The sequence below is a fragment of the Rhinolophus ferrumequinum genome, chromosome 3 (genome assembly GCF_004115265.2).
Source record: "Rhinolophus ferrumequinum isolate MPI-CBG mRhiFer1 chromosome 3, mRhiFer1_v1.p, whole genome shotgun sequence".
In the NCBI taxonomy this organism is placed as follows: domain Eukaryota; kingdom Metazoa; phylum Chordata; class Mammalia; order Chiroptera; family Rhinolophidae; genus Rhinolophus; species Rhinolophus ferrumequinum.
In genome coordinates this window covers 8,852,527-8,874,044 of record NC_046286.1, presented here as the reverse complement: position 1 = coordinate 8,874,044, position 21,518 = coordinate 8,852,527, and the positions used below count along the sequence as shown (strand labels likewise).

General features: G+C 38.3%; 1 protein-coding gene across 1 annotated transcript in view; it reads right to left on the bottom strand.

Annotated features, from left to right (window-relative positions):
* DNAH8 (dynein axonemal heavy chain 8) overlaps positions 1-21,518 on the bottom strand; it is a 335,302-nt gene that overhangs the window by 39,148 nt on the left and 274,636 nt on the right. The window contains 5 exon segments of the mRNA XM_033102419.1: positions 1,030-1,131; positions 2,951-3,067; positions 11,667-11,822; positions 12,182-12,334; positions 14,320-14,393. Coding sequence (XP_032958310.1) covers positions 1,030-1,131; positions 2,951-3,067; positions 11,667-11,822; positions 12,182-12,334; positions 14,320-14,393 — 602 coding nt within the window.

The window sequence follows — 21,518 nt, the reverse complement described above, 5'->3', positions numbered from 1 at the left end:
TAGAAATTTCTGGGACGTAGCTACCCAGGGTACTTAATTTCAGTCAATTTTGCCCGGTTGCCTTCCAGGAGGTCTATACCTGTTTAACCTCCAGCAGCCAGGATCCTGCTTTCACACATCCTTACAGACACTTATTATCATCCACGTTTCTCCACATATGGCTTCAAGAAAAACTTGCAAAAGTAAGTAAGGGTTGAAAGAAAAATCAGTTTTCTGGTCAACTCCCAGTTTACCAAAATATTCCCAAAGCTTTTTAGCTTTTAATTTTGTTGAGGTTTTACTTTTGTTGAAGTTTTATTTAGGGGGCAAAAATCATTGAAACAGAGAATTACCAATGTAGATTCTAATAGAAAGAATTCAAATAACCATAATATACTCACATACCTGATTTTCTCCCACTAGGTAATGTATACTGTTTCTTTAACATGTAAACATTTTAAGAAGAGTTTGAGTGTGGTGGGTTATTTATACTATTCATGCTTGATGTGAAAGCTATAATTGCTAAGGAATAATGTTCTCTAGAAAAGGTTTACCAATGTGATATAAAATCCACATGGGTTTTAATGGGCACAGAAGAAAAAAAAAAAAAAACACTTCATCAGTTTTCAATTGTCCTAATGGAAGAGATGAAAAAACTCAAATTATGTTCATTTTCCAATCGCTTATTTTATGGCTTGAAATCGCTTTGCACTCAGAGGAAGAGGCAGGGAAATTATGTCCAGTGTTTTCATTGAGGAAGGGAGGTGGGGAGAAGCCCCGGCCATGAGCAGCTCACCTACACAGGAGAAGATTCACAGGCCATTGAGAGTGGACCACTGCTCTGCTCTGGACAACAAGCAGATTGCTGGTAGGTTTGGTTTAGGGTTAGGTTTTACTTTTGTATTGTTGGCTGATTCTTTGCAGCAGCTTGGCTCTATACATTTTTGCCCCCTTAAGTCTGGCTAACCTATTACAAACAAAAAATATTCTTGTTTCAAAGGAAACTGTAATAAAATGTATGTTCATGCTTTTTCCCCCAAATAGACTTACTCTAGCAAAGCAATTAAGTAGCCTTTTGTCAAAGTCGTCTGTCACTCTGCCTCCATATTGTACTTCTCCAATCATATACCGAACTGTGCTCCATGACACACCCTTTATTAAAAATACAAAAGAATTATTTATTGTCAATTCACACAGATAATTCTGAACATTTCAGGTCTTTCCTAGAGGAAAGATCTGGAAGCACTAGTTAGGCTGCATTTAAAAGTACTCATTATGTATATTTATAACTCTTTTGCTATTACATGACTGGAACTGCTATGGTTTGTTCACTAAACAAAAATCTATAGCACTAAATATCGGTGAATATATTGCTCATTGATTATTTAAAATAGAGGGAAAAAACTTTTTTTTTTAAACTCCGTGGATGTAATCATCTATAATGCTCATTACAGTCATGCCAGGGTGTTAGAGAAGAAAAAAAGTTGTGTTTAGTGAAGAAAGTAGAAAAATCAAGTAATCAACATTTTACTATGCTTCCTTATACCTTCTGAATCAGTATGAGAACAACTAGGAAATTACTCACTCATTCACAAGAGTTTTTTTTACAATGAAATCCTTTGATGTCTCATTCTGTGAGCTATAACAACATCAAAGTATTTTTTTATTTCCATGGCAATTTTATACTAGTAATACATTTTATATATTAATAGCTTTTATTTAAAAAACAGTTCAATACATTTGGGATAGGAGAATTAAGGATGCTTGATTTTTTTTAATTTTCTCTTGGTTAAAATTTTGTTTTTCAGCTTTGTTGCCTTTCAAAGCAACTATTTCAAGATAACTCATATTTGTATACACCAAAATGATGATCACAGAATATGAGCCCATGTGATACAATTTTTCATCAAAACGTCATACTCAATTTATTATCCCTTTGTAACTTCAAGGAAAAAATGATGGCTTGATTCCAGATTTCCCACCTGCCCAGATAAAAATTCATCATGGCTTACTATCACCATACTGGTACTAAGGTATCTAGAATTATCTTCAAGATCTACTGGGAGAAGAAAGAGAAAGACAGACACTAGGAAATGAGTATTTACTGAGCCCTTATTATGCACCATATACTGTGCTTTCACAAATACTAACTCATCTATTCCTCACAGAAACCATGGCCGTTTTATAGATGAGGAAACAGGCTCTGAGAGACGCATAAACTTGCTCAAGATCATAGAGAAAACAGATTTCCAACCCTTATAACACATTGTGAAAGGACAACTGGTTTTGCATTCTTACTTCTGTGACTTTGAGGAAGTCCCTTATTCCCTCTTGTCTGTTACCTCATCAGTAAAATGGGGATAATCATAACGGCTTCTGTGTCTACCTCACAGAGTTGTGAAAATAAAAAGTGAAATCCTGCCTATAAGAGCCCTTTGAAAACTGACATGCTATATAATGATCAGTGACCATTATTAGAAATTGTTGCTGTTTATATACATAAGCTTAAACATCTTTAAGATATGAGTTAGGTGAAAAGAACTTTCACATGAGCTAGGAGATAGCACTTTCACTTCTGAGGCGGTATGAGTGAGGTGAAGGAAGAGAAGTTTGATTTAAGATATACACATTGTCTTTAAGTGCACTGTGACACTTGGGTGTGATACGAGAAAGGCTGTGTTTCTCAGCACACTGAGTTTTTTCATTAGTGGTTTGCCTCTGTTGTGTACGTGTGCAGGAGAGGAGCTGGGGGGACACACGTGTGAGACAGAGAGTCCCAATGCATTCCTGTGGGCAGTAGGGGTGTGAGTGGAAATGGCTGGACCAGTAAATAGCTGATCGGAATCAGCAGTCCCTTTTCAGGGAGGTGCGGGGACCTCAACAGGTTCACTGACTATCACAGACTGAAAATGTCTGTAGAACCTTGATTTAAGGACAGCAATAAAAACAGAAAAAAGAAAATTTCACTCACTTTTTTAATATCGCATTCATCAAGGTGATTCTGAATAAACTGAACACTGGCTGTAAAGTCAGCAGAATTGAATTCATAGGGAATATTCCATCCTAAGGGACCAAATTTGCGTCGCTCCTTAAAAACACCAAAGAAAAGTAAGTACACATACTTAGACTTTAAAATTGTATGCAGCTGATTCTTTTTTAAAAATTATCATTGAAACATAAAGTACAGTAATATTAAGGCACTATATTGAAATAAGTTGATGTCGTAAAAGGACAGTATACAATTTTAAATATGTTAACTATTCAAAATATCATTCCATGGCTCTATAGCCAGATGGCTTACAAGAACAAATCTGCAAAGATTTGCAAAATTGGAGTTCTTGGGTTTAAAAAAATAAAGTCCAGGTCTCTATTGCCAACTCCAAAAAAAAAAAAAAAAGCATTAGGAGCTCAATAAATATCTGCTAAATGACTTTATTTAGTGTAAATTGGACTCTTGCTTGGAAGTTTCAAATGTTAAATGTAAGGGTTTAAATTTTTGTTTTTCAAGTTGAATAACTTAAGCACTCAAGAGCATTTCGACTCCCTGCTAGTTTCACTTTGTAATTTTGCAATTTCAGATTTTTTTTTTTACAAGAATATTCATGGCAGCTTTATTCATAATATCCCCAAACTGGAAACAACCCAAATGTACATCAAAAGTAGAATGGTTGAATAAACTGTTATATTCAAACAGTGGAATTTTATATGGCAACGAGGAAAAAAAGAACAATTTCTGAACATGAACTTAAAAATACATAACCTCAAACAAAAGAATATAGACAAAAAGTACACATGCTTATGAATCCATTTATGAAAAGCAAAAGTACCCTGTGCTTTTAGAATTGAGAAGAGTGGCTCCCCTTAGGGGGGGTGTCGCATGACTAGAAGGAGCCACAGGAGACTTCTGGGGTGCAAGTAATGGTAAGTGTGATCTAGATCTTGGTTATAGGGGTGAATTGACATTATAAAACTTCATTAGGCTGCACATTTATGATTTGTGCATTTCTATGCATGTATGATATACTTCAATAAGCAATTTCAGATTTTGAAAACTAAATAGTTCTACTGTAAAATGTGAGGCATCTGTCTTAAATTTTTCACACTGCCCTCGTTTGTACTCTCCTATGAAACACTGGCTAACTGTTTCAGATTTAGCATATGCCAAATTAAGCATAATAATCAAATTGATCTCAGATGAAATGATTCAATTGCCTTGGTATTTTGGAGGCCATTTTAAAGGCATGCAAGTGTTCAAACTGGTATTTCCAGGTCCTGATCACCTAGCAAACCACATAGATGAGCTCAAATGTTGCTGTACCATCAGCTTTTCCTGGCCTAGCACACAACCAGACTCTAAGGATGGTCCAGTGATTTCTTCAGATTAGCTCCTGGGCCTTTGACCCCAGTGCCTTAGGTTAGAACCCATGTGGAGAGAAGAATCCCTGTGTATATAGGGGAAGTTGTAATTATACTTCTCTACTTCTAAATATATACTTTTCTGTCTCTTCTGCCTTCCCCAACATGCACACACATGCACATACACTGTTTTCACAAACCATTCCAAGCCTTTTTTCTGTAGCTGCTTAATGCTTTACCTCCTGAAAATACCACCATGTAAAGGAATCTAAATGAGTTTTAGTTTGGAAAACTTCATGGACAGGTCAAAGATGAACGTCAGAAAGCAAGAAGGTTTTAATTACTGAATTTCAGGATACCATTTTAAAATATTTAGTAAACTGTGAAAATTAACTTGGGTCCAGGTATCTGGCCCTGGGAGATAAGACTGAGGGCAAACACACAACTCTTGAAAATGTCTGCTACCATTGCTTCTAGACCTGTACTTCTTTAGGTTAGGTTGTCAGGCCTTAGACATTTGTATGGTGTGACTCCCACAGTTATCCTTTAGCTAATTCCATCAGAAGTCAACAACTAGCCCAAGAAGAGCCAACCAGATTCCTTCTCCCAGGAACTTGGACGTAGGTTTCAGAATTGCTGTTGGAGTTTATCCTAGTCAGAGCTTAACTTAGGAGACTTATAAACTCGGGCGCTGTGAAGCACAATCTTCCACCTTGAACACAGAGAAGGTGAGAAGGAGCAGAGGTACAGCCTCAACTGAAGGAGAGACTTGTGTTATCCCAGGTGCAAGAAGAGGAGCACCGGCTCTTAATGGTGTCAGCTTCTCTTGATGGTTTTCTGCTTCCTGCTCTCAGCACTCATGTTGCTATGATGTGTTTTCCTAGTTGTTTCATGTTGAAATATTTGGTTCTGTAACCAGAATTTGAGCCTTGACAATGAAAAATATGTCTCCCCTTTTGTACCTGTATTTTGGGGTAAGGACCATAGCTGTCTAATGAACATTAGTGGATATTTATCAGAATGAAAGGCACTTTTCCTCTCACCCTTGGCCTGGGGGGGGGGGGGTGTCAATTATGAAGCTGTGACAAGGTTTTGAATTTCTTGACTGGGTCCCAGAAACACTGAGGTGAGCCTCCTCCAGGTTATTCTGAGAGCAAGGGTGGGTTGGGAGGAATGAAAATGCATTCCCTGGAATTTCTCCTACTGAGATCTTCAAAGAGAAAAATGTTAATCTCCTATTGGTGAAATGCAAATGTTTTCTCATTTTTTAAAAAGAGATAATCAAATCTAAAATAGCTTTACCTATGTTTGACTTAATTTTTAAAACTCACTGTTCAATTAGACAGGAGATTGAATAAAGAATAACTTCCCTTTCAATTACTGAAGCTGCTTAAATTGGCTCTATGGAAACATTCCCATTTATATGCACTGAGCAATTGCAATTCAGTTGCTCCTTAAAATGTAATCTTTGAAAATTGCCCCAAATGCTGAGATTTGCCTCGCTTTGTGTTACTTGCTGTCAATTTTCATTTAAAGCATTCACAGTATAGGTTGGGTCACTAACATCATAGATGGTTTAGTTCGTCTTGGAAAAAAAAAATTGGTGGGTGTCTTTTCTTTCACAAATAAAATCATTTCACTTTTCTTTTTTTTTTTTTTTGTATTCATTGATCTCTCTAAGTGACAATAAAGAAAAAAACTCCGAATTATCACCTTGGGATACTATCAGGATAGACTCAAATGACTGGGATCTAAGAACTCATTTGAAAGCTCAAAAGCAGGAGACTTTGTTAAATTTTGGAACATTTGGAATAATGAATCTCTTCAGCCCAATTATTATTTTTGAAACTATGGAATGAGTCTTATGTGATATAACAGAAAAATATTAAAATCAATGTGTTTTCCTAATTCGAAAAGATACATGCACTCCTACATTCACTGCGTCATTATTCACAATAGCCAAGATATGGAAGCAACCTAAATGCTCATCAATAGATGATTGGATAAAGATGATGTGGTACATATTTATAATATTACTCATTTATAAAAAGAAATAAATCTTACCATTTGTGACAACATAGATGGACCTAGTGGGTATTATGCTAAGTGAAACAAGTCAGAATCAAAAAGACAAATACCATATGATCTCACTCATATGTGGAATCTAAAGAATAAAATAAAAGAACAAAACAGAAACAGACTCATAGATAGGGAGAACAAATCAGTGGTTGTTGGATGGAAGAGGGGGTTGTGGGCAGGGTGAGAAAGGTGAAGAGATTAAGAAGTACAAATTGGCAGTTACAAGATAGTCACGGGGATGTAAAGTGCAGCCTAGAGAATATAGTCAATAATGTTGCAACAACTATGTATAGTACTGGGTGGGTACTAGACTAACTGGGGGGATCACTTTTTAAATTATATAAATGTCTAACCACTATGCTGTACACCTGAAATTAATATAAAATAATATTGAATGTCAACTATAATTGAAAATTTAAAAAAGACAAAAAAATTGATGTGGTTTCAAGAAGCTTTAACCTAGTTGAGAAAATAAGACCAAGAAACAAGGGAAGGACAGCGTGATAGTGAGCATAATTAACTGTCAAAATTTAACAGATAAGAAGCCTGAAGAAGACATGCAATCAGAGGCTTCCGGGAAGAATGAAACTGAAGAATGAAACTGAAACTGGTCTCTTCTGAAGAAGGAAGAAAAGACTGCCAGGCTTGGCAAGGGCCGTGAGCAGACAGGAACGCAAAGCTTGTGATTCATCCAGAAGGAGGTTGCTGGTAAATGCTCTCCGGCAGCAGAGGGCCACCTCTGGTGAGCAGCCAGGACACATGCCCACAGGATGGTTCAGGGATGCAATATAGGCCGATAGGAATGTCAGGATGAATAGCTCAAATCTGACTCAACGGAAGGGCATTATTACCCGTTATTAAGTTGGAGAGTGAAGATGTTAGCAAGACTTTTCTACTCACTACTTAATTTAACCAGTACAGTGCCCTCTTTTTATTCCAAAGAATATACACAACACAGAACTACTAGTGAATTATGGGAAACTCAGAATCCTCCTTAGAACACTAAAGAAGAGTTGCTCAATGGAGTCATCATTGTAATGATGTCAAAACTATTTCCAATTTTATGTTAGATTCTGCCTCATCTCAATGATCCCACCTTCTATAGTCCAATGCAGAATCCCTTCACTCACATCTGCAAAACAAGGCTCTCTTTGGAGCATCACACTCTACTGATTTAATACCTGGACCTAACTCAAAATGAAAAAAATGCAATCCATACTAGACAATGTAAGGGAAACTTTAGTGGGTAAAAGTAATTAACAGAAATGGCCAGAACCACTGGGAAACACTACAGAGGAAAATGTGCAAGATCTTTTAAAAAATCTGTATCGTAATATTGTAATTATGTTGAGGACATTTAAACTAAGAACTTTATGATCACACCTTCCCAAAGCAAGAACTTTATACAGACTATTAAATTTGAAGGGAGTGTTTGTCAAGGCTCAAACTTTGAGAAAGAAAACAAAATGTAGGAGAAGGAAACACTTTTCTGAATGAAGAACTGCTGACAGTGGAATTCCCTGGGCCATTTTTATTTAATAGTTAAATTATTTTTAAGAGCTGTGATAAAACTTCCAAGTTTGCAACTGCCAGTGCAGGCCTTAAGAGCTCCTAATCAATGACTTTAGCAAAAACCCTCAGAGTTGTGTGTAAGCCATTAGAAAAGTCCCAAATGTGGTCCCAAATCAGTCCCAAAGAGAAAAGTCCCCAAAGTCTCAAAGGTGTGCAAGCCAAGGTGAGGGGGAGAAAAACTCCAAACCATGAAAAGGACATAAAAATGACTGAAGACAGGTCTCCCTTAAAGGCAGTGGCTGTTTGGCAGTTATTCTCAATTCCCGTTGCATATTAGAATCATTTGGGAGCAATCCCCCCACCCTGCCACCACCTCCCACGGACTCTGGGGCCCAGAAAATGGCCGAGAACCATTGCTTGAGGTGTTCACTAGGTTCAATGCACTGGGCAAACAAAGGGTGGTACATGGACCCTCAATGGGACAGAACCAGAAAACATTATGCTGAACTTCTGTAGGGCGTGTTGCCAAGAGACTAGAAATGCAATTGCTGAGTTTCAAAAGACCAAGACTTTGGAGGAAGATATATTTAAAATTCAAATCCTGAAGGGATGAACCCGAGCTTGCTCTGAAACCCAGCATGGTGCTATGGTGGATTTCCTGGGAAACCATAAAGAGATCATTTTGAGGCCAGAGGGAAGCTTCCCTGGAGGGTCATCTTCAAGAGGATGCGGAAATGTTCTCAGGGCAGAGTGGCCAAACGAGCTGAGGCGTGCGCCAGGGCACTGGGAATGAAAGGCTCCTATGGGGAGGGCAGACGGCCGCTGGCAAAGGCAGAGCCTCACCTGAATGCAGTGAGAGTGAGCAGCCGTTGCTGTAGTAACTTCCTGGCCTACACAGATGGTAAGTTCCTGGAGGAAAGGGGAGGGAAGCCAGGGGTCACTTGGAGGAGCAGAGCTCAGTGCAGACTGCCCATTCCCCTGGTGCCACCCAGGACACCCTCTTTCTAGGTAAGCCTGCTCCCACCTGGACGACAAAACAAACTGTACCCTTCGCTGCTCTTCTGCCCAAGGAAGTTGTCCTTAACCAGCCAATTGACTTTCCCTTCTTGTATCTCATCAGAGAGCACGGGTGCTACCTGTGCCTTCTGCAGCAGGAGTAGGGTCCACATAACACATGATGCCCTTGAGCTGTGGTGAGGTGATGGCGTGATGCCAACCATGATTCAGGAGGAGAAATTATGTCAGGGAGCAGGCAGGTTGGCTATTTTACTACTAGCTGCTGCATTCTGATGTGTGACAGACTCCAGCATGAACTGCTTCCCAGCTCAGAAGCTTCAGATTATGTGACGTGAACCATTTTTTCTGTTCTTTCTATCAGTCTGTGCAAGGATAAAAGAATACACATCATGTTTGCATAAAGCAAAGTGTATCTGGGTTAATTTAAGGGAATCAATTAATCAATGAAAAAATCAGGTATTCGGCTATTATGTCCAACACTAGAAAAATATGTCACAATGTATCCAGTTCAGAACAGACTTTCCTATTATCAGTTGTGTCTGGAACGCTAATGTTGACAAGCATCACTTGGGCATCTTACTACAAAGCAGCCTCTGACTCAGCAGGTCTGGGCTGGGCCCGAGAGCCATCTCTTATTATCTCCCGTGTGAAGTGGACACTGCTGGCCCAGGACTGCAAGCCCCTAAAGAATTCCAGATTTTTCAATCAAGCTGGCTCTACCCTAACCAAGTAAGAGGAAATATTTAGCCGGTAGCACAGTAAACACTTCTGAAATTGATAAAAAAATAAAAAATAAAAAAAAATGAACAGGGTTAAATAAGCTTGAATTATCTGCACTCCTTGTGTAGTCATTTTTCCCATTTCTAAAATTCCCATTTCTAACAGAATTTTAGAAATGGGAAAAATCTTGAAAGATCACCTCCTTCTGCCTCTGAATGCACAGATAGGTAGGTAGAGGCCCCGAGAGGAGCATAACTTCACCAACTTCACAGAGCTAATTGATTTCACAGAAAGTAGTAAAGTCTAGGCCTCCTGACTCTCAATGAAGGGCTCACGCTAGCACTACTACGATTGGATTTTAAGAGATCTTCAAGCTTTTTTTCAGAGACATGCCATTGTTAGCTTCATGGCCCTAGCAACGGAGTCATTTTTTTCCCTTCCTATTTTAACTCCAATAGAAGTCATTTTAAGTGCAAGCACACCTCAGCCCCATGATTGGACCATGGTCCGTTGTTCTTCCGATTAACACTTGGACAATGGCCACTAAAAACACAGGATGCCGCGCTGACCATATGGAATATATTCCAGTCATCTCTTCATGATAAGCACGGTGGAAGAGTTGAATCATCACTACTAGGCACAGAATCATAAAATATGTTATTTGTGAATTGGGAATTAAATAACAGAGTTAAAGCAATATTTGTATTAGCGTGTGATAAGGTCCAGCAAAGCGAATAATTCCCAGATAAGAATGCATGAAATAGGCTTTGGTGTCATTTACAATCTGAAGGCCACAAGGGGACTTGCTATAAATAACCACCCACAAAGAGTTTTACCTGATTTTAACTCTCTCAGGGTTCAGGGACAGATAAACACCAGCTGTCCCCTCTACAAAGCCCTCTCTGTTGGGCAGTATGGAACCCTATAAAACAGTAGCAACAGTGAACCTGAGAGCAAATACGCCCAGCATTTTGTGGGGTGAGCACCCAATTCCCCTCTTCCTTTGGGCAGGGCAGGGAGAGAGGAGGTGAGGATCCAAGCACCACTGTGAGCAGCTAAAGCATGGCGCCTGGTACAAGCCAGTTGATTCATTTTGTCCTCACTCCAGTCTCAGGGAGGGAGAAATGCAGGAAGGGGTTAAAGGAGCCTTTTCATCTCTCTGGGAAATCAAGGAGTGAATCAAGTACATTAACATTAGACGGCTTTCGAATACAGAACAAAATTCAAAATTCACATGGAGAACAAAGCATGTGATATACAGATAATGTATGTACACTTGAAACCTATGTAATTTTACTAACCATTATCACCCCAATTTTAATTTAAAAAAACGTAGAACAAAGCAATGAAATGAAAAGATCCCATAGACAAGTTGCCGGGTAGCCATAAAGTCAGTCAATTACTATTTAAGTACATGGGAAAAGCAAACAGCAAACAACCTGGAAAAAGACAGATGACACTGTGACTTTTCCTCCCGACTTCACTTGCACTAGTGGGGAGCAGGGTCAAAACATACTTGCATCTGAGGTAGCCACTGTGGGGCTTAACTCTGAGATCTACTATCTACCAAGTGAACTTAACCTCTCTGACTCTTGATTTCCCCAGTTTTGAAATGGTGATAATCCTGCCTTGAAATGTGGTTGTTTGTATTATATGAGTCGGCGTATGTAACATTCCTGGCCAGTATCAGCACTTTGGAAACCAAGCTCCTACCTATATCATCTGCTTGTTCAACCCGCAAATGTTTATTGAGCTCTGGTAATGCCTCAGGTGCTGCTGTGAGACGAGGGAGATTCAGCAGCTACAGAAGGACAAAGTGTTGGCCCGTGAGAGGCTTACACTACAATGGAGGTGGGGGAGGACATGTGAAGTGCATACATAAACATCCCGGGGCAGGTGGGGAAAAGTGGCATGAAGGAGGAAAAGCAGGGTGAGGGGATGGACAGTGCAGCAACATGACATCATTAGCACCCCTGAACGTACAAACTGCTCTCAGACGTTACCTGCACAGTGGAGTGTAAAAATGCGACTGTGTAAAGCATTGGCTTCCACATGGGTAAGTTACTGATGTCCAGAAGGTCTTGATTAATTCCGGCAAAGGTTCTTTTCAAACCTGCTCGGACGCCTTGGGGTGGCTCATTAGTGAATTTGAGAGAACTCTGTCGTAAAAAGCAAATGGTAGTATTGTTTCTATAAATTATTGTAAAGGATAATATAGGAATTACAATACGTCAGACAACAACATGCTTCTGGTACATAAAATATGTGCTGAAATTCAGCCCTGTGTAAAGTAATGACATTGATCAGAGGTGAAACCCAATAAATGAGTCCCGAGTGTTAGAATTCTTCTGTAGAAATATTTGCTACATAATCCTGGTGATTACAGTATAAAATTTTGCACTGCAGATTCTACTGGACCAAAAAGCCCTGTTGTGTTTCCATCTTTCGATAATGCCGATTATGCTATCTTAATTCGTATAACTTCCAAGAAGAAGACACTTGTTTCATAGTAACAAACCTGCAGCAATGTAATTGGAAATCGATCGTGGGGCTCGGTGGTTATCCATACTCGGAAAGACTCATCATTGGCTTCAGTGGTAATTATTGTCTCTAGCAATTCTTCCATGAATTCTAGGCCGAGGTGACAATTTTGCAGTAATACCCAGCCACCCTGCATTGCAAAATAATTTAATATTAATTTCTTATAGCCTTTTTGCTATGATTTTAATAAAAACAAAATGTACAAATTATTTTTAAACCTTTGCTTAGGGCATGTGAATACTGTTTTGAGCATATGTTTTTAACAAAATTATTATAGGTCAATACAATAATTTCTTCTGCTATTGTTAAAGCTGGTTACTTGGAATCAAGTGGGTTCAAAATGATTTTATTCTGCCACCCTTGGTTCATAAGAAACAGAAATTAAAACTTGCAGTCAGACTTGAATAAGTACAGTGTGTGCACCATCTAATGGTGAGAATGGAGATTTTGGAATTCGTAACTTAAATTGTCCTGCGTAAGGTAAATCAGAAATGACTTACCCCAAACCAAGTCATCCACAGTTACAAAGAGAGGTACACATTCCTTCATGAAAGTTGGAGACAATACATTTGGTAACACTTGCTACCATAATACTAAACCTCATTTCTTTGTCATCACTCTTCCCATACATTCCTGAAACCACAAAACTTATTAAGCTATCTAAATACTTGATAACACTGTCTTTAACAATATAAGTCACATAACCATCACAGCTGTATGAGAAAATAGTTTATTAACCAGACAACATTTTGATACCCTTCTATAATGAGATCAGGTAAATATAGCTACAAGACATTGAGGACAATAAGATTTGTGTATTATGCCTTCTACTGTAAGAGAAAATACAACATAGTCTGGCTTAAGCAGCAAAGGGGACATGTTGGTCTAGACAACTGGGGTATCCAGTGGAAGATGTTGTGGACGTCACAGTTGGTTTGTGTCAGCATGGACCCTGTTACTTTCTGGTTCTCCACTCTGCAATCTGCAATGTCAGCTTTATCCCAAATCTTCATGTGACAATGTGGCTGTACCTGTTTCACATTCTTTTTTCTAATAATGTCATTATCATCAGTACCATCCCACCTCAAGAAATAGAACGTGGAAGTTATAAAAGTTAGTATACCAAAGAAGGTTAATGCGAATGCAGTACTTAAATTAAAAAGTTTCTCACTCATGGAAACTAAAGAAATTACTTAAGGCCCAAAGTTCAACTGTCAAATCACTCAATAGAGTGAATCATTTGATCTGAGTAAAAATAATTATATATAATTGCTTTGATATATATAAATTAAACACAATATGTCATTGGAATTAATTAAGTGATAAAGATTAAGGCTTAGGGCACTTGAGAATTAATGACTAGCTTAAAAATTTGATGGCCCAAGTAGAGTTTTCGCCCATTAACCCTCTCTAGTCATTAATTCCCAGGGAAAAGATGCACTGAAGTTGCTACGGACGTTATGAGATCAAAAGCTTAAAAATAAACCAAGTTCTTATTTTATTTTCATAAACGGTACAATTTCTTATTACAGCTGAAATTGCTATCTACCAAGCATTTCTAGAAAATTAATGTCCTGTGTATTTATTAGGTGTGACAGAAAACATTTCTCAACATTCCATCCAGCTTGCAATAAAAACCATTATCAATATTTAAACACCACATCCTCAAATATTTATCTGCCTGAAACTATCCATTAATTAAAAATGAAAGTCTAACTTAAACCAAAAAATTGAACTTAACTGTCTCAATCTGTCACCTCTTAAGCACTATCTATTAATATTGATCGTGAAATTCCAAGACTGCTGGAGCTGCATACTTAGGAAACAGAAAGTGTGTCTGCCAGATTGTCAAAAAAATTTAGTGAAAATAAAATGGAGCATATACTACACAAAATGGAACATGCTTTTTGTGGGCTGACAGGAACAACTTAGCTTGAGGTTTAAAATTCACAGGTAATCACAGGTTGACTCTATATACATAAACAAAAATGGAAAGAAGGATTGGGCATCACAGGCAGAATGCTTCACCCTGCGCTGTGGTGGTCCCAGGTAGACCAGATGGCCAGAGAAACAGCAAGCACGGTGCGTTAGGAGTCGTGATCCCTCGCTGCGTACCTGCTGCATTGACATCTGAATCAGCTTTCGAGCATGTACTTCTTGTCCTTGCCCCATTGAGATAGTTCTGCATTCTGTAACATAGGAGAAGGTTCACTATGATAAAACAAAAATTTTATAATGGGATTGGGACTAAAATAATTTCTGAATAGTCATAGCCTTTAAGAAGGAGCCTATTCAAATGGGTCTGACCTCTGGTTGTGTTGATGAGAGAGAGGAGTGGAGCAGAAACTGAAGGAACCACCTGGAAAGGTAAGGGCAAGGAGAGAGAGACAGACAAAAGGCACAAGCTTGGGCTTCTAGAGAGTTCTGGGGTCTTTGGAGATAATGAGAAGAAAGACTGATGGTGGGAGAGGCAGCTATAATACGTATTATCAAAGGTATTCTGAGGATTTTTAAATTTTGCCGTATGTTTTGACTATAAACCTCCTTTGGTGTTTTATAGATGCTTCAGTAAAGATTTAATTGGCATTTTATTCTTTTAAGATGTCAGGCTTGCAGTGTTGTCTGTTTTGGTTTTGTTTACATGTTTGTCCATTTTCTGAGATGGAACTCGAGGCAACTCAGCCCTGTGAGGGGTAACTGGTTCTCAGATTAAATCACCATCTTGGAGCTGAGTATGGAGAGAAAGTGAAGATCACTCTGAGATCAGAAGTGTGATTATAATTCAGGGGACAAAACACTATTTAGGCTTATTAGTAAATGTGATGTCCCAGGCGGAGAACCGCATTTGTGTCCTGCCATATGAATTTACTAAATTGAAGAAGTCTGTGAATCATGCATATGAAATTCGAGTTGGAAATTAACTTTTAAGCAAATCTTTGTGGACCTGGATTTTCTTGAGTTTGAGAGGCATGACCTCAGCACAGGGAAAGGAGGTCGCTGCAGACATTGTGAAACAGCGTATGCTTTTACCCTGCTTTATGGTATGAGTTTGAATCCTCAGAAAATTGGGCTGGGCAAGCAATGAGGCTGGTTTGAGAACTGCTCATAGAGGCTACAAGGACTGGAGAAATTCGTGGGATGGGGAGGGAAGTATGTCAGGAACCAGAAAAAAGTTTTCAGGATACATCATTAGGGTTTGCAGGGTGCAATATTAAGGGTTATTTGTGGACTCAGGGCCACAGGAAGAAAGTTGGCAATGGGCGCCTGACTGAGGATGGAGGAGCACTGCCTGGAGAATCAGGAATTGCAACAGGCCAAAGGTTACTGAACAAAGCTGGATCCCAGCCCCCCAAGTCCCCCATGAATCTCTCCTGCTTAAGTGGAACCAGGCACCGCTCCCAGGGGCATCTGAGAAGAATCCACACAACCTATACAAGGAGAAGAAAGGGAGGTGGGACTCGAATGGGAGGATCCTCTGGATTGTACAGAAAGACAGTGAACCCTTCTCATTTTGGAAGAACACACAGATGCTGAGGAGGTCACTGGGGAAAGGCTGATATGGACAAAAAGTATTAACACAGGAACGTGAGCCACACTCTATCTCTTTTCTTCCCAACTCTTCTGAAATACACCTTCTGAGAGGAAGAACTGGTTTTTGTTCAGATGTCCTGAGTTCCTTATATTGATCAAGGTAAGGGGTCAGGAGGAGACATTGCTTTGAAACATACCGAGAATCTGACCACTTCTCGACATCTCCACTTTTATCCCCCTGGTTCAAGTGACCATCACCTCTTGTCTTGAATTTTGCAATAATTTACTAATCTCACTCCCACTCTTGTCTCCTACTAGCTTTTATTCCCACTGCAGACAGAAGGATTCTGTCAAGCCCTAAATCAGATTAGTTCCATCTGCTCAGAACCATCTGATGGCTTCCCATTTCATTCAGAGCATAATCCAAAATCCAATCCAAAGTTCTTACCTACAGCCTCTAAGGCCCTACACAATCAGCCCCCACAGCAGCCACACTACACTACACACACACACACACACACACACACACGTTTCTTGTCTCACAACTCTTCCCCTCATTCATTCATTTTTCTCCAGCTGCACTGGCCTCCTCACACATGCCAGTGTCACTGCTGTTCCCTCTGCCTGAAATGGGTTTCCTTGACAGGTGTATTGACTCACTTCCTTTACATCTCAGGTGCTCCTCGTGCTTTCAATGAGGCCTTCCCTGACCGTCCTATCTAAAAGAGCACACCCACCCCATCACTCGGCCCCTTAGCCTGCTTCTTCCTTATATGCTTTTCTTAGCTTATTATATAATTGTTATTGATTATTGTCTGCTTTGCCCCCACACCAGAATGTCAGTCAGCTCCATGAGAGAAGGGACGTAGATCATGGTGTCTTACCCAGCACATAAACACTGTATGGCACTTAGTAGATGCTCAATAAACATTTTCTTAGACGTTTAAAACTGATACGATAAATTTATCCTTTTAAAGTACGCAATTCAATGTGTAGTACATTCATGAAGTTGTGGAACCATCACTACTATCTAATTTCAGAACATTTTCATCAGCCCCAAAAGGAAACTCCACACTCATTAGCGGTCACTCCCCATAACCCTCTCCCACTGCAGCCACCACTAGTCTACTTTCTGTCTTTATTCTAGACATTTAATATAAATGGAATATACAACATGTGACCTTTTGTGTTTGTTTTTACTTAGCATGATATTTTTTAGGTTCATCCATGGTGTAGCATGTATCACAACTTCATTCCTTTTGATGGCTGAGTAATATTCCATCGTACGTATAGACCACACTGTGTTTATCCACTCATCAGTTGATAGACATTGGGTGATTTCCACTTTTTGCCTAGTATGAATAATGCTGTTATGAACATTCATGTAGAAATCTTTGTGTGGACATGTTTCCAGTTCTTCTGAGTATATATACTTTGGAGTAGAATTGCTCAGTCATATTATAACTCAATATGTAACTTTTTGAGGAACTGTTTTCCAAACAGCATTACCATTTCACAGTCCCGTCAGCAATGTATTAATATAAAGGTTCTGGTTTTTCCACATCCTTGCCAACACTTGCTATAATCCGTCTTTTTCTTATTAGTATGGCCATCTTAGTGGGAGTGAAGTAGTATCTCCTAGTTTTGATTTGCATTTCCCTAATAACTAATGACACTGAGAATCTTTTCATGTGCTTATCGGCCACTTGTGTATCTTCTTTGAAGAAATGTCTATTCAAACCCTTTGTTCATTTTAATTTTTTAATTTTTTTACATTCAATATTATTTTATATTCCTTTCAGGTGTACAGCATAGTGGTTAGGTATTTATGCAATTTATGCAGTGATTCCCCTGATTATTCTAGCATCCACCTGACATTATACGTAGTTGTTGCAACATTATTGACTATATTCTCTATGCTGTACTTTACATCCCCATGACTACTTTCTAACTACCAATTTGTACTTCTTAATCCATTCACCTTTTTCACCCAGTTCTCTAACAAGCCACTCCTCTGGCAACCATCAGTTTATTCTGTGTATCTATGAGTCTGTTTCTGTTGTTTGCTTGTTTACTTTGTTCTTTAGATTCCACGTATAAGCAAGACCATATGGTATTTGTCTTTCTTATTCTTACTCATTTCACTTAGCATAATACCCTCTAGGTCCATTCATGTTGTTGCAAATGGTAAGATTTCATTCCCTTTTATGGTCAAGTACTATTCCATTGTATATATGTACCACATCTTCTTTATCCAGTCATCTATTGATGGGTATTTGGGTTGCTTACATATCTTGGCTATTGTAAATAGTGCTTCAATAAAGATAGGGTGTATATATCTTTTCGAATTAGTGTTTTGGATTTCTTCAGAAAAATACACAGGAGTGGAATTGCTGGGTCATAAGTTAGTTCTATTTTTAATTTTTTGAGGAACCTCTAAACCATTTTCCATGGTGGCTGCACCAATTTGCAATCCTACCAACAGTGCATGAGGGTTCCCTTTTCTCTGCATTCTTGTCAACACTTGTTGTTTTTTCATTTATTGATGATAGCAATTTTGACAGGTGTGAGGTGATATCTCATTGTGGTTTTATTTGCATTTTTGTGATGATTAGTGATGTTGAGCATTTTTTCATATGTGTATTGGCCACCTATATGTCCTCTTTGGAGAAATGTCTATTAAGTCCTCTGCCCATTTTTTAAATTGGATTTTTTTTTTTTTTTTTTGGTGTTAAGTTGTATGAGTTCTTTATAAATTTTGGATATTAACCCCTTATCAGAGGTATCATTGGTGAATATCTTCTTCCATTCAGTAAGTTGTCTTTTTGGGTGAGGTCATATCTCAGGGAGTCACCAGGGTGGAGCAAGTGGGTAGAGCGAGCAGAGCTCACCAGGCCAATGCAGATTCAGATTTGGCCATGTGGGGGATGGCTCAACATAGGAAAGGTGGTGTCTGGTTGCCAGCTGCGTGGAAAGAAGATTCCACACAGGGAAAATGGCGATTTTTCATCCAGTCCTCACCTTGAAGCCAAAAAACTCAGTCTCTCCCTCTGTGTCTCTGACTCCTCCAGAGTCATTTTACCTCCTCTGTAGCCTACAATGAATGCCTGTGAATGAATCTGTGCATAGGCCCTTTAAGAGGAACATCTGGGTTTCCTGCAGCCTTCTGTCTCACCCAGAGGGACAGAATCCCTGCTGATTTTCACAGCCAGATGTTGCGGGGGCTCCACTTCCCGGCACCGGTACTTCAGGCTGGGGAGCCCAGTGTGAGTCTGGGGTCCATCGCTCCTTCAGGGGGTAGATGTGTGGTCAAGACATTACTCCTGATTCTCAACCACAACATGCAGGTGGGGGATCAGCCTGTTTCATGTCTCTACCCCTCCTACCAGTCTCATTGTGGCTTCGTCTGTATATTCTGAGTTATAGGACTTCTGTTCAGCTAGATTTTAGGCAATTCTCAAGGATGGTTGTTCTATAGTTTAGTTGTAATTTTGATGTGGTCATGAGAGAGGAGGCAAGCACAGTGCTTATCTACTCTATATCTTGGATCCTCGCCAGCCCTTTTGCTCATTTTTAAATTGTGTTATTTGAGTTTTTGTTGTTGAGTTGCAAGATTTCTTTATATATTTTGTATACCAGATGCTTATCAGATGTAAAATTTGCAAACATTTTGTAGGTTGTATTTTTCACTTTCTTGATGGTGTCCTTTGAAGCACAAAAAGTTTCAAATTTTGATGAAGTCCAATTTATCTATTTCCTCTTTTGTTGCTTATGGTTTTGGCTTCATATCTAAAAAACTACTGCCTAACCCAAGGTCACAAAGATTTAGACCTATGTTTTCTTTTCAGAGTTTTATAGTTTTAGCTCTTACATTTATGTGTCTGATTAATTTTGAGTTAATATTTGTATATAGTGTGATATAACAGTTGAATTTCTTTCTTTTGAATGTATCAGTTTTTCAGTACCAATTATTGAAAAAAATTGTCCTTTCCCCCACTGAACAGCCTGGCACCCTTGTTGGAAATCAACTGGCCATATAAGTGAGAGGTTATTTCTGGACGCTCAATCTTATTCCATTCTTCTATATGTCTATCTTTATGCCAGTACCACATTGTCTTGATTATTGTAGTTTTGTAGTAGGTTTTGAAATTGGGACATGTGAGTCACACAGCTTTGATCTTCCTTTTCAAGACTGTTTTGCTATTTTGGGTCCCATATATTTCCATATGAATTTTAGGATCAGTTTGTCAATTTACACAAAAAAGGCATCTGGGATTTTAATAGCTGTGTGTTAAACCTGTAGATCAATTTGGAGAATACTGCCATCTTACTAATATTAAATCTTTTGATCCATGAACATCGAATGTTTTTCCATCTTTTTAGTTATTTTTTAATTTTTTTCAACTATGTTTTGTAGTTTTCAATGTACAAGTCTTGCAGTTATTTGTTAAATTCATTCCTAGGTATTTTTTATGATATTGTAAATAGAATTGCATTTATAATTTCAATTTTGGATCTCTCTTGCTAGTATGTAGAAAAACAATGGATTTTAAAATATTAACCTTGTGTCCTGAAATTTAGTTAAACTCATTTGTGAGCTCTAATAGTTTTTTTGGTGGACTTCTTAGGATTTTCTACACACAAAATCATGTCATCTGTAAGCAGAGATGATTTTATTTATTTTCTAGTGTGGATGTCTTTTATTTCTTCTACTCTGATTGCCCTGTCTATAACCTCCTATACAGTGCTAAAAAGAGTGATGAGAGCAGACATCCTTGTCTTTCTTCTGATCTTTGGAGGAAAGCATTCAGTCTTTCACTATTAAGTATGATGTTAGCTGGGTTTTTTGTAGGTGCTTTTTATCTGGTTAAAGAAGCTGATTTTTAACCCTAGTTTGTTAAGTGTTTTCATTATAAAAGAGTGTTGAATTTTTTTTCCAATACTTTTTCTGTAACTATTGAGATAATCATGTGGTTTTAGTCCTTTATTCTATTAATATGGCATATTACATTGATTAATTTTAATGTGTTTAACCAACCTTGCATTTTTGGGATAAATTCACCTTGTCATGATATATAAATCCTTTTTGTATAGTGCTGGATTTAGCTTGGTAGTATTTTGTGAAGGATTTTTTGCTTCTGTATTCATAATACTGGTTGTCTCTTCTTGTGATGTCTTGGTCTAGATTTGGTAGTAGCATAATATTGATCTCACAGAATGAGTTGGGAAGTGTTCTGTCTTTTATTTTTTGGAAAAGTTTGAGAAGAATTGGTGTTATTTTTTAAACATTTGGTATAAATGGCCGATGAAGCCATCTGTTCTTGGTATTTCCTCTGTTGGAAGTTTTTCATTACTAAATCAATCTCTTTACTTCTTAGAACTCTAGTCAGATTTTTTATTCTTGAGTCACTTTCAGTAATTGCCTCTTTCTAACAATTTGTCCGTTTCATGAAGGTTATCTAATATGTTGGCGTATTTGTTCATAGTATTCCATTATAAGCTTTTTTTTTTTTCAGTTTTGTTAGATCAATAGTGATGTCCCTTCTTTTATTCCTGATTTTAGTAATTTTAGTCTTTCCTTTACTCTTGGTCAGTTAAGCCAAAGTTTTGTCAATTTTATTGATCTTTCCAAAGAATATACTTCTTGTTTGTTGATTCTGTTGTTATTTCATTACTTATTCAAATATTTATTATTTCCTTCTTTTTGCTTGCTTTAGGTTTAGCTTGCCTTTCTTTTCCTGGTTTCTTAAGGTGAACAGTTAAGTTATTGATTTGTAATCTTC